Source organism: Girardinichthys multiradiatus, chromosome 11 (genome assembly GCF_021462225.1).
Source record: "Girardinichthys multiradiatus isolate DD_20200921_A chromosome 11, DD_fGirMul_XY1, whole genome shotgun sequence".
Lineage (NCBI taxonomy): Eukaryota > Metazoa > Chordata > Actinopteri > Cyprinodontiformes > Goodeidae > Girardinichthys > Girardinichthys multiradiatus.
In genome coordinates this window covers 3,141,645-3,155,000 of record NC_061804.1, presented here as the reverse complement: position 1 = coordinate 3,155,000, position 13,356 = coordinate 3,141,645, and the positions used below count along the sequence as shown (strand labels likewise).

At 40.3% G+C, this 13,356-nt stretch overlaps 1 protein-coding gene across 3 annotated transcripts in view; it reads left to right on the top strand.

Moving 5' to 3' along the window:
* trim37 (tripartite motif containing 37) overlaps positions 1-13,356 on the top strand; it is a 39,608-nt gene that overhangs the window by 9,444 nt on the left and 16,808 nt on the right. For 2 of the 3 annotated variants that reach the window (XM_047379062.1, XM_047379061.1), the window contains exons 1-9: positions 375-413; positions 851-938; positions 1,210-1,332; positions 4,573-4,696; positions 6,193-6,260; positions 8,732-8,856; positions 8,974-9,024; positions 10,562-10,643; positions 10,776-10,852. In XM_047379062.1, the coding sequence (XP_047235018.1) occupies positions 936-938; positions 1,210-1,332; positions 4,573-4,696; positions 6,193-6,260; positions 8,732-8,856; positions 8,974-9,024; positions 10,562-10,643; positions 10,776-10,852 (653 nt within the window). In that variant the 5' untranslated portion in view covers positions 375-413; positions 851-935. Of the gene's footprint in view, positions 25-296; positions 414-850; positions 939-1,209; positions 1,333-4,572; positions 4,697-6,192; positions 6,261-8,731; positions 8,857-8,973; positions 9,025-10,561; positions 10,644-10,775; positions 10,853-13,356 lie in introns of those variants that run through there. The other variant, XM_047379064.1, reaches the window with a different exon arrangement.

The window sequence follows — 13,356 nt, the reverse complement described above, 5'->3', positions numbered from 1 at the left end:
GAGAGCTCAGTGTCCACACTGTCGGTAAGAACTTTCACCCTTCTTAGTTTCACACAGATCATCACATTCAGCCTTGTCTGTCTGAACTGAGTACGGTATCTCCAGCGTAGGATATTGGCTCAATATATTTTATTAAAATTAATTGCATTTGCACACAGAAAACAAACCCCTACCCCAGTAGAGGTAGCTATGGTAAAAAAGGCAGTTTTAGTTACATTAGGTTAGTTTTACATTTTATTAGACGTGTCAGCCGTGAATCACATAGGATTTAAGTTGCATGCTTGTTGTACAAACAGAGCTCCTCTGCAGCTGAGGGAGCTGGTAAACTGTCGCTGGGCGGAGGAGGTCACTCAGCAGCTGGACACCCTGCAGCTCTGCAGCGTCACCAAGCATGAAGACAACGACAAGGACAAGTGAGCATCTCCTAAAACCTTTTCAATTCTCCTTTTCCTCTCCACTCATCTGTGCTGCTCTTGCAATGAATGAACAAGCATCATCTGCCCACAGAAATACTGGGAAAGACCTTTTAGGAATACTGATTGAGAGCAGTTGGAAAAAAGTTGCACAGATATTTGCTCCTTTGAAGCACCTTAAAGAGAGATGTGGGCTGAGCATGTCACTTTCTTTAAGATTTGTCAAAGTTAAATTTAACCCAAAGTGACAGTTTTTAAAAATGTGTTTTTTAATATAAAAGAGTGGATCTGGTAAAGTTGCCAATTTATTTGAAAATAAAACTAATCAGGAATAAAATAAAACAAACTCTGACTGTTGGTCATAACTGCAGTATAACAAAAACAAAGCAATTGCTTCTCCTTCACTGACATCCTGTGTTTTCATCATTGCTGAGCAGATGTGAAAACCACCATGAGAAGCTGAGTGTCTTCTGTTGGACCTGTAAGAAATGCATCTGCCACCAGTGTGCCCTCTGGGGAGGAATGGTACTGTTTACAGCTTTCATTTTTTAGGTTACAGTCTGAATCCGAAGTTACAAATTAACCAGAAGAATCAGCTGCACAGATACATTCAGGATTACTCAATTAATTTTCTCTGTAATGTTCATTTGATCTAAAAGAATAATGTCTAGACATGGGTACAAATACCAAGCAGAAATTTGATAATCAGCATCACATAATTATTCCAGCCGCAGTCCGAGATGGACAAGAAATATTTAGATAGCTGCTGACCGATGGATGTTTTTGTTTCCTCCAGCACGGCGGCCACACCTTCAAGCCTTTGGTGGAGATTTACGAGCAGCACGTGACCAAGGTGAAGGAGGAGGTGGGCAAGCTGCGCCGCCGCCTCATGGAGCTCATCAGTTTGGTGCAGGAAGTGGTGAGGTTGCCTTACTTCTTTATACGAGGCTCAAATCGCTGTTAAACATTTCCCTGCACACCACGTTTATATCCCTATTCTACATAATATATGTTCTCTTTTTCTAGTTAGATTGATCATTTTATTTAAATTAACTAAATGTCGTCTTTGAACTCTGCTGTATTTTGTGATAGAACATCGACAGCAGTTGTCCAATCTACAAGACAACCTAAATGCAGCTTTTAACATGTTGCTGACAAGTTTAGCCTGTGTGTAAACTGATCTAAAGAAGGTAAAAAAAAAATGTTAAATTGTTTAAACAGTTGGTTACAGAATTTAAAAAATTGCCAAAAACTCCTCTGACTTGTCTGAGGTCTAAATTACTTCTGTGATTCATAATAGAGTCACAAGGCAGCTGTCCGTTGTTTCTCCTTAAAGTAATAAATCTAACAGAAGTCATGTTTCGGTGTGTTCTGGAGTACAGGTCCTTCTCAAAAAATTAGCATATTGTGATAAAGTTCATTATTTTCTATAATGTAATGATGAAAATTTAATATTCATATATTTTAGATTCATTGCACACTAACTGAAATATTTCAGGTCTTTTATTGTCTTAATACGGATGATTGTGGCATACAGCTAATGAAAACCCAAAATTCCTATCTCACAAAATTAGCATATTTCATCCGACCAATAAAAGAAAAGTGTTTTTAATACAAAAAACGTCAACCTTCAAATAATCATGTACAGTTATGCACTCAATACTTGGTCGGGAATCCTTTTGCAGAAATGACTGCTTCAATGCGGCGTGGCATGGAGGCAATCAGCCTGTGGCACTGCTGAGGTCTTATGGAGGCCCAGGATGCTTCGATAGCGGCCTTTAGCTCATCCAGAGTGTTGGGTCTTGAGTCTTGAGACTTCTGGCATTTCCTTCTCCCCAGTCTTCCTCCAGACTCTGGCACCTTGATTTCAGAATGACATGCAGAATTTGCTTTCATCGGAAAAAAGTACTTTGGACCACTGAGCAACAGTCCAGTGCTGCTTCTCTGTAGCCCAGGTCTGGGGAATGCGGCACCTGTAGCCCATTTCCTGCACACGCCTGTGCACGGTGGCTCTGGATGTTTCTACTCCAGACTCAGTCCACTGCTTCCGCAGGTCCCCCAAGGTCTGGCATCAGCCCTTCTCCACAATCTTCCTCAGGGTCCGGTCACCTCTTCTCGTTGTGCAGCGTTTTCTGCCACACTTTTTCCTTCCCACAGACTTCCCACTGAGGTGCCTTGATACAGCACTCTGGGAGCAGCCTATTCGTTCAGAAATGTCTTTCTGTGTCTTACCCTCTTGCTTGAGGGTGTCAATAGTGGCCTTCTGGACAGCAGTCGGGTTGGCAGTCTTACCCATGATTGGGGTTTTGAGTGATGAACCAGGCTGGGAGTTTTAAAGGCCTCAGGAATCTTTTGCAGGTGTTTAGAGTTAACTCATTGATTCAGATGATTAGGTTCATAGCTCGTTTAGAGACCCTTTTAATGATATGCTAATTTTGTGAGATAGGAATTTTGGGTTTTCATGAGCTGTATGCCAAAATCATCCGTATTAAGACAATAAAAGACCTGAAATATTTCAGTTAGTGTGCAATGAATCTAAAATATATGAATGTTACATTTTCATCGTGACATTATGGAAAATAATGAACTTTATCACAATATGCCAATTGTTTGAGAAGGACCTGTATTTGGGTTACGGCTCGGTATGGATCTGGTACAACAACAGCAAAAAGAAACATATGCTAATTTTATTTTTCCTTTTTTAACAGAAAATAACCCTCACAGGAAATTGGGACATACAAATAACCCACCTATGGTAGTAAGGGGTCTCTAAGGTAGCAGACTATGTACAGTAAGGCAGGATTTCTATACTGTTAAATTCACTTTAAGATTAAGAACATTTCAGAATGTTTCTGCGCTTTAAAATAAGCCCTGTGGGCCATACAGTATGTCCAACAAAATGTTTGATTACACTGAAACGTATTTTTCTTATTATAAAATTACTAATGAATGAAATGTAACAGTGATATTGCATGTCAGGTAATTTGACCCTTACTTACAGAGCTGAATAACTCCTCCAAACTACAAAGTCTATGAAAGGTTCAGCTGTTAGTCTCCTGCTGTTGCACTGTTTGAACACTAGGTGGCGCATGTTAAGATTCCAGTGGTGTTTTGTGCTTGGTGTGTTATTAAGCATAAGACCTGGACACAACCGTCCGTGGACAAGTGCTAATTATTATGACCAGCATATAACATCAATTCACAAACAACTTGCCATAAGCATGCTATTATAACTATTGGGCTTGCCTTATATCTGCCACAAGCGTGTGAGCGTTCAAAGTCTTTGGCTTCATTATTACCAGTCTGTCTTGCATTAATTTGGTGTGGAGAGCTTTAGATATTAGCTTAATCTGTTATTTTTCACAAACCGGTACAGATTTAGGAGAACTTTTATATCTACTAATATCTATGATGTAGTTGTGAATATGTGAAGTTTTATAACTTCTCAAGCCTGAATGAAAAATAAAACATCAAGAAAGTAAAGTAAATGTTTGTTTTGGTCTTTTGGGGATGGTAGCTCTGCAGATTCAGCGTGCAATGAAATGGACCAACCAAACACATCTTAGAGCTGCCGTTTATTGTTGGAAAAAATATGTTTGTTCTTCTGTGGTGCATTTTAGTGTTAAATATTGAACAATACACTAGAGCAGACATAAAATATGACTGAGAGGGAGTTGTTTTTGGTCTGATGCTCATTTTAAAAACTAAATGTCCTGTTTAATGTGCGAGATAAATGATTCTTGAGCTTCCCCCTAAAGCAAATGGAGCATTTCAGAAAACCGCATGACTCCACATGAAATAAGTGACAATTAATGACCCATTTAATGTTGAAAGCTGGAATCAAAAAGTCTGTAAAAATCTCCTTTTAGGTTTCTCTTAGCTTGTGTCATTGAGCGCAAGTGAGGAAGCAGCCTAAATCATTGCGTTAGTCAGGATCGAAATATTTATTACTGACTTTTTACATTATGAATAAGCTGCAGAAACCCCTAACCTCAGTCAGTTGTGGGAGTGGTCCCTATTTATGAAATTCAGCCACACATTTACTGCAACAACATAGCAACACGTACCTTTTTTTTTTTTTAAAGCTTTACTCAGTGTATTTACACTCGGCATCCTCTAGAGGGCACACTCTGACTTGTTTTTGTGGTTGCTTTCTCAGGAGAGAAACGTAGAGGCTGTGAGGGGAGCGAAGGATGAGAGGGTCAGGGAGATCCGAAACGCGGTGGAAATGATGATCGCCCGTCTGGACAACCAGCTGAAGAACAAACTCATCACTCTCATGGGTAGGACGCCTGCACACATGAGCTAAAACTGATCTGGAAGCAGCAGAACATTGTCGTTGTTATGTTTCTGAAATTAAATCGGGGACATTAAATAAGCCAACATGATCTCTTCTTAGACCTCCAAAGGTCATGGAAGCACTGGGCCAAGTCATGTTTTTTGTTTTTGATGTTCACCAAAAACAGATTCAACACGATCATTGTTTATTAAATCAAAACGAAGCCAGCGTTGCTTCTATTCATTTCTGCACCCTTTACTCTCACTGGTCCATTACAACACCCTGATTCTTTTGTTTTTCAGTCCTGCTGTTGTAGATTCACAGCTGGGTTTGGGATCACGGTCCTGTTGATGGCCCGGACAGATAGCCTCACATCTGACTCTAGAATACCTTGGTATACAGAGGAGGTCATGGTGGACTCAGTGACTGCAAGGTGTCCATGTGGCTACAAAGAAAGCCCAGATCATGAGTCCTCCTCCGCTGTGCTTGACGGTTGGCATGAGGTGTTTGCATTGATGTGGTGTGTTTGGTTTCCTGAAAACATCTCCAGTTTGATGTGTCGAAAGGACATTGTACCAGAATTTACATAATTATTCAGATGCAACCTTGCAGATATAAGTCAAGTTGCCATGTTTATATGAAAGACGAGAAGCAACCCTTCAACCCCAGCCATACTTGTTGAGTCCTTTTCTAACTTATGATTACCTTAACATTTAAATGTGCTGCTGCAGGCCTGTAGAGAATTATTAGAGGCTCTTGTTCTTTTGCATCTTCTGTGAGAGGTGCAAACTGTGACTGTGCTGAGAAGACCACCTTTGGGGAAGAACTGGCAGTCGTCCTAAAAGTTTCTTACTTGTGAATAATTATTCTCAATCCAAAATGACGTACTAAAAATTGTTTGGACCAAAGTAACTCATCTTTGCTTAAAAGGTAATGATATGGGGTAATCTATTGTTTTTCTACACTAGATGTTAGATTCAAACAACCTTATAAAGAGTATTTTCATGATGTCCTGATATGTAAGACCCAAGAATTGAAAGAGGATGTACTTTTGATTGATTTGATTCTTCAGACTCTTTCTCAGAAGGTGAAATAGTTGTCAGGTGAACTTTCTACTTGCTTCTGTTTGTTTGACATGATGAACTCGAGAGGCTCAGGATCAAAATGCCCAGTAATTTTTCAGCAGTCACGTTGAAGCATTTTGTTTTGTGTTACACGTCTGAAAAGATCGACTGTTATTGCGTTAAAACATGACCCGAGGTCCAGCCTTTTTTCTCCCTTCAACCAAACATTTCGATTCCGTGCTGAAAGCTGCGGAGCTGCCATTTATAGACACGACTAATACACATATGAAATATTTATCAGGAGCGAGCGGATGCCTGCTCTCAGTAGCGCCCACATACACAACCTGCACCGCCGCCCACTCACACACTCAGCAGCCCTCCATCTGGGCCCAGATTCAGCACACTGAAAATAGAAATGCGTTCTCCTCCCCAACAGGCCAGAAGACGTCCTTGACCCAAGAGACGGAGCTGTTGGAGTCTCTGCTGCAGGAGGTGGAGCATCAGGTCCGTTGTTCACTACAGATCAAAGCCTCCATTCATTGGTATCCAAATAATCCAGAAACTACTTTGTCATGCTGTGTGATTACACTGTTCTATCATAATCACCCTGATTCATTCATTTAGCTGGAAGCTTCTGTTGTAATTGTTATGAATTAAGTAACTGGCTGTTTCTGAACAATATATTCCTTAAAAGCATTTGTACTAATGTCTCCTAATTTTCCATTACCTATGTGTAATGGAAAAAACACTACATTTAATTATAGATTATATTCATACAGTCTTGTTCTAGAAGTCTTGCATGATTATAAGGAAAACTTGTGAAATGTTTACGTTAAATAAATCATTCCAAATTATCCTGAAACAGCTGTTCCATCCATCCATTATTCATCCATCCATCCATCCATCCATCCATTATTCATCCATCCATCCATTATTCATCCATCCATCCATCCATCCATCCATTATTCATCCATCCATCCATCCATCCATCCATTATGAATCCATCCATTATTAATCCGTCCGTCCATCCATCCATCAATCCATCCATCCATCAATCCATCCATCCATCCATTATTAATCCATCCATCCATCCATCCATCCATCCATCCATTATTCATCCATCCATCCATCCATCCATTATTCATCCATCCATCCATCCATCCATCCATCCATTATTCATCCATCCATCCATCCATCCATTATGAATCCATCCATTATTAATCCGTCCGTCCATCCATCCATCCATCCATTATTCATCCATCCATCCATCCATCCATTATGAATCCATCCATCCATCCATCCATCCATCCATCCATCCATTATTCATCCATCCATCCATCCATCCATTATGAATCCATCCATTATTCATCCATCCATCCATCCATCCATCCATCCATTATTCATCCATCCATCCATCCATCCATTATGAATCCATCCATTATTAATCCGTCCATCCATCCATCCATCCATCCATCAATCCATCCATCCATCCATTATTAATCCATCCATCCATCCATCCGTCCATCCATCCATCCATCCATTATTAATCCATCCGTCCATCCATCCATTATTAATCCATCCATCCATCCATCCATTATTAATCCATCCATCCATCCATCCGTCCATCCATCCATCCATCCATTATTAATCCATCCGTCCATCCATCCATTATTAATCCATCCATCCATCCATCCATTATTAATCCATCCATTATTCATCCATCCATCCGTCCGTCCATCCATCCATTATTAATCCATCCATCCATCCATCCATTATTAATCCATCCGTCCATCCATCCATTATTAATCCATCCATCCATCCATCCATCCATCCATCCGTCCGTCCATCCATCCATTATTAATCCATCCATCCATCCATCCGTCCGTCCATCCATCCATTATTAATCCATCCATCCATCCATCCATCCATCCATCCGTCCATCCATCCATCCATCCATTATTAATCCATCCATCCATCCATCCATTATTAATCCATCCATCCATCCATCCATCCGTCCATCCATCCATCCATCCATTATTCATCCATCCATCCATTATTCATCCATCCATCCATTATGAATCCATCCATTATTAATCCGTCCGTCCATCCATCCATCAATCCATCCATCCATCCATCCGTCCGTCCATCCATCCATCCATCCATCCATCCATCCATCCATCCATCCATTATTAATCCATCCATTATTCATCCATCCATCCGTCCGTCCATCCATCCATTATTAATCCATCCATCCATCCATTATTAATCCATCCGTCCATCCATCCATCCATCCATCCATTATTCATCCATCCACCCATCCATCCGTCCGTCCATCCATCCATTATTAATCCATCCGTCCGTCCTTCCGTCCATCCATTATTAATCCATCCATCCATCCATTATTAATCCATCCGTCCATCCATCCATCCATCCATCCATCCATCCATTATTCATCCATCCACCCATCCATCCGTCCGTCCATCCATCCATTATTAATCCATCCGTCCGTCCATCCATCCATTATTAATCCATCCATCCACCCGTCCGTCCGTCCGTCCATCCATCCATTATTAATCCATCCGTCCGTCCATCCATCCATTATTAATCCATCCATCCACCCGTCCGTCCGTCCGTCCGTCCATCCATCCATCCATTATTAATCCATCCATCCATCATCCATCCATCTGTCCACATCCTTTCATTCTATGGTGTTTTGCAGGTTTCATGGTTAAATCCTGACCAGAGTAGAAATATGCTTTAATTCCTGATGAATTTTTCATTTATTCTTTAAAAATTGTCCAAAGATGTACTAAGTACTCTACAAATATGGAACCAGAAAAATGTGGACTGTTGACTGTTTGATAGAACAGATTCATAACAGAAAGTTGACAGGTTTATCAACACACAACTTTAGATTTATATTTGAGTGGTTTCGCAGCATGACCTTTGTGTTTGCATACGTTTGTGTTGAGCAGCTTCACTCGTGCAGTAAGAGTGAACTGATCTCTAAGAGCCCAGAGATCCTGCTCATGTTCCAGCAGGTCCACCGTAAACCCATGCAGTCCTTCGTCACCACGCCGGTCCCCCCAGACTTCACCAGGTAACCTGGGAGTGGAAACAAAATACACACATTCAGCAAATTTCATGGCTTGTTACAAATGTCGCTCTCACCTATCTGAATGCATTCAATAACTTGTAATGTCTGTGTCGTTTGTAGTGAGCTGGTTCCTGCCTATGACTCCAGCACTTTTGTACTCGTCAACTTCAGGTAAATCTTTATTTAGGCTGTTTTAATCCCTCTGTTATGAAAGGAGCTTTATTACTCCGTTAACTTTTTTTTTTCATTTTTGTCTCTAGTCCTTCATAAAATTCTGTAACTTCTAGTAGAAACATTAAAATGGTGTAAAAACTTTGTTTCACAGCTTGAGCAGCAAGCAGTTTACTGACAGACTGAATGAGGGTGTAGAATAAGGGCGTAGCGTGAGCTCTGCCTAAATTATTTAAGCTAAAATAAATTATAAAGGAATGAAATACGGATGTGATTAAAGTGTAGTCAGTCTGGTGATAATCTAAGAAAGCAGACCAAAATGCTTCAATATTTGCACGGACCAAATCCAGCATTTGAGCGAATTCCTTTTAGAGGATGACTTTTCCATCTAAATCAAATGTTTTTTAACAAGATCAGCAGCGCCACAATTACTGAACACTCTGTTAATACTTTATACAACCTCCTTTTGCTCATCTGTTCCCAGAGTATTTCATCATCAGCTTGGAGCATACTGAGACACTGACGAGGTGTCAGTGATCCCATGCAATCTAACAGGGTTCTCATGGCAATATATAAGAGAAGCAGTCCCACAGCACAGCATCACAGATCCTCCACTATGCTCAACAGTTGGGATGATGTGGTTTTCCACATATTCACTATTTGTTTTACACGAGGCCCACCCTGGAGTGAGTGTTTGTTGCTGAAAAGCTCCATCTTACCCCCATCTGACCAAAGCACACAGTTCCAGCTGAATTCCCAGTAGTGTTTAGCTAACTCCACATGTTTACGTTTGTGATGGTAAGAGAGAAAAGGATCTCTCCTGGCATGGCCTCCATGCACCAGTTGATATGTAGATAACTGCTAAATGGTTGCTATGGAGCCTTGGTGACCTCAAGATGCCACTCTTTGCTCGGAACTGTGGAGATTTATTTGTAGCCATTTCTATTCTAAAGCATAGAAATGCAAATTTACCTTACTTGAATAACATGTTCTGTTGTCTTTCCTACTTTGAAGAGTGCCACATCATGTTTATACCCGCTGAAAACAAGAAGTCTTGTTTTAGTAATTAAAAGCTCCTCAACATTCTGATCAATTTAAAGTAAAGTCTATATTTAGGTACATTTATTTCACTGAGATTTTTAGTGGTACCAACATACGATTGTTTCTCCACTAAATAACTGATATCAAATTAAACCCTGGATTATTCTATGTTTTTTCAGTGTCTGATTATGCTAATACAATGAAAGATTAATTCATTTTTAAGCTTCGCACACATCTTTACCTGTAATGTGGAGGTCTTGGTTGGATATGTGTGTGAGCGTTGGATGTTTTCCCCATTTATTTAATGTGGCTTATTTACTTTTTTACCAAACTTTTATCCCTTTTTTAACAAACACTTAACGTCTTCATCAGCTGTAGCCCGAGCTGCTCCGTCCACACTAATTGTAATTATCAAATATTCACTGGAGATTAAAAATGTGAAATGTCACATTGTGTTCATGTCCCTGTTGGTTTGATGTGTATTTTTCACCTATAGCACTTTGAGGCAGCGGGCCGACCCGGTCTACAGTCCTCCTCTGCAGATATCTGGCCTCTGTTGGAGACTTAAAGTCTACCCAGTAAGTCTGAAACCATCTGACCTGTTGCCAAAGTTTTAAAGTGTATTTGGTGGGTTAGTGCATTTGGGGTAATTGGGAAAAGAAATGTGGAGCATCTTGTTGAAAGCCGGTAACTACCGTGTATTTCCTCAGGACGGAAACGGCGTCGTCCGTGGAAACTATCTGTCTGTGTTCCTCGAACTGTCTGCTGGGCTTCCTGAAACATCAAAGTAGGAATCATTTCTCCAACAAACACACCTTCTCTTTTCAGATTTCTAATTTCATACAAATTTAAAATCGTTTTTCAGAAAACGATTTTCAATTTTAACATGCATCTTTTCATCATAACAAATGGAAAATAAAAACAGAACTGATTTTCCCTTGTTCTGACAGAGAAGTTAGATTTTCAGATGCACTTTGCCTTTTTCATTAGATTCTTTGAAAATACTTTTCAATTCAATTCAGTTTTATTTATATAGCGCCAATTCACAACACATGTTGTCTCAAGGTTCTTCACAACAGTCAGGTTCATACATTCCTATTAATCCTAACCATTGAACAGTTCAGTCAGATTCAGTTATTTATTCAAATTGGATAAAATGTTTTTCTATCTAAGGAAACCCAGCAGATTGCATCCAGTCAGTGACTTGCAGCATTCACTCCTCCTGGATGAGCATGTAGAGACAGTGGACAGTCACTGGCGTTGACTTTGCAGCAATCCCTCATACTGAGCATGCATGTAGCGACAGTGGAGAGGAAAAACTCCCTTTTAACAGGAAGAAACCTCCAGCAGAACCAGAACCAGGCTCAGTGTGAGCGGCCATCTGCCACGACCGACTGGGGGTTTGAGAGAACAGAGCAGAGACACAAAAAGAACAAAGAAGCACTGATCCAGGAGTACTTTCTATGGGAAGGAAAAGTAAATGTTAATGGAGGTAGCTCCTTTAGTCGTTTCATCTAGAAAGAAAGAACAGATAAACTCTGAGCCAGTTTTCAAGGTTAGAGTCTGAAAGAGAGCACATAGAGTTAGTCACAGTAGAAGCTCAGTCAATCGCCATGTCTAGGAGAGAGAAAGGGTTAAACACTAAAAGACAGGGCTATGTGGATCATCTATAGAAGGTGAGCATTAAGTTGTTGCCAGCAGAAGCTCGGACGATTCCCCTCTCCAGAAAGGTGTCACAGGTAGACACAGAGCCAGGCCAGGTGTAGCTTCTAGGAAGAGAATAGAGAGAACAAAGTTAAAAGCTGAAATTACAGCAAATAATGCAAAATTGGAGAGTAGTGTGAGAATGTAGCAAAGAGGGTGAAAGTGGTTGTTATGTCCTCCAGCAGCCTAAGCCTATAGCAGCATAACTACACAGATAGTTTCAGTTCAGATTATTTAGTTAAACGGCGCTTATTTACAACAATGTCGTCAAAAGGAACCCCACAAAGGGTCCCACTGATGGTCATTGTTATACTAAAAACCACAAGGATTGGGATACCTCTCTCTGTCAGACTGATTATAACCATTGGAAAAGAGAATGGGTCATACAGGTAGCAGAAATGGAGGGTGTGTTTGCACCTCAACCATAACTGAGCCGGTTTAGGCTAAACCTGACTCCCCCTTACTCCAACCAACAGGGAGGGAGGAAGACTTCCTCCCTGATAAACTAAGCCACTCTAACTATAATCTTTATCAAAAAGGAAAGTTTTAAGCCTAGCCTTAAAAGTAGACAGGGTGTCTGCCTCACGGACTAAAACTGGGAGCTGGTTCCACAGGAGAGGAGCCTGATAACTAAAAGATCTGCCTCCCATTGTACTTATAGAGACTCTAGGAACCACCAGTAAACCTGCAGTCTGAGAACAAAGTGCTCTGTTAGGAACATATGGACCAATCAGATCTCTGATATATGATGGAGCTAGATCATTAAGGGCTTTATATGTGAGGAGGAGAATTTTAAATTCTATTCTGGATTTAACAGGGAGCCAATGAAGGGAAGCTAAAATAGGAGAAATATGATCTCTCTTTTTAATTTTCATCAGAACTCTTGCTGCAGCATTTTGAATCAGCTGAAGGCTTTTAACTGCATTTTGTGGACATCCTGATAGTAAAGAATTACAATAGTCCAGCCTTGAAGTAACAAATGCATGGACTAGTTTTTCAGCGTCACTCCTGGACAGGATATTTCTAATTTTGGCAATGTTCTGGAGATGAAAGAAGGAAGTCCTAGAAACCTGTTTAATATGGGATTTAAATGACATGTCCTGATCAAAAATAACACCAAGGTTTTTTACTTTATTATCGGAGGTCAATTAAAGCCATCCAGGTTAAGTGATTGACTAAGCAGTTTCTTTTTTAAAGACTCCGGTCCAAAGACGACAACTTCTGTCTTGTCTGAATTTAGAAGCAAAACATTTAAAGTCATCCAAGTTTTTATATCTTCAAGACATGCTTGTAGTCTATCTAACTGGTTGGGCTCATCAGGATTTATGGATAAGTAAACCTGAGTATCATCAGCCTAACAGTGAAAATTTATCCTATGCTGCCTGATAATTTGACCTATTGGAAGCATATATATAGTAAAGAGAATTGGCCCAAGTACAGAACCCTGTGGTACTCCACAATTAACCCTGGAGTTTAAAGATGATTTATCATTTACATGAACAAACTGGAATCTGTCAGACAGATAAGATTTAAACCAGCCTAGCGCTGTTCCCCTGATCCCTACAGCATATTCCAGCCTTTTTAAGA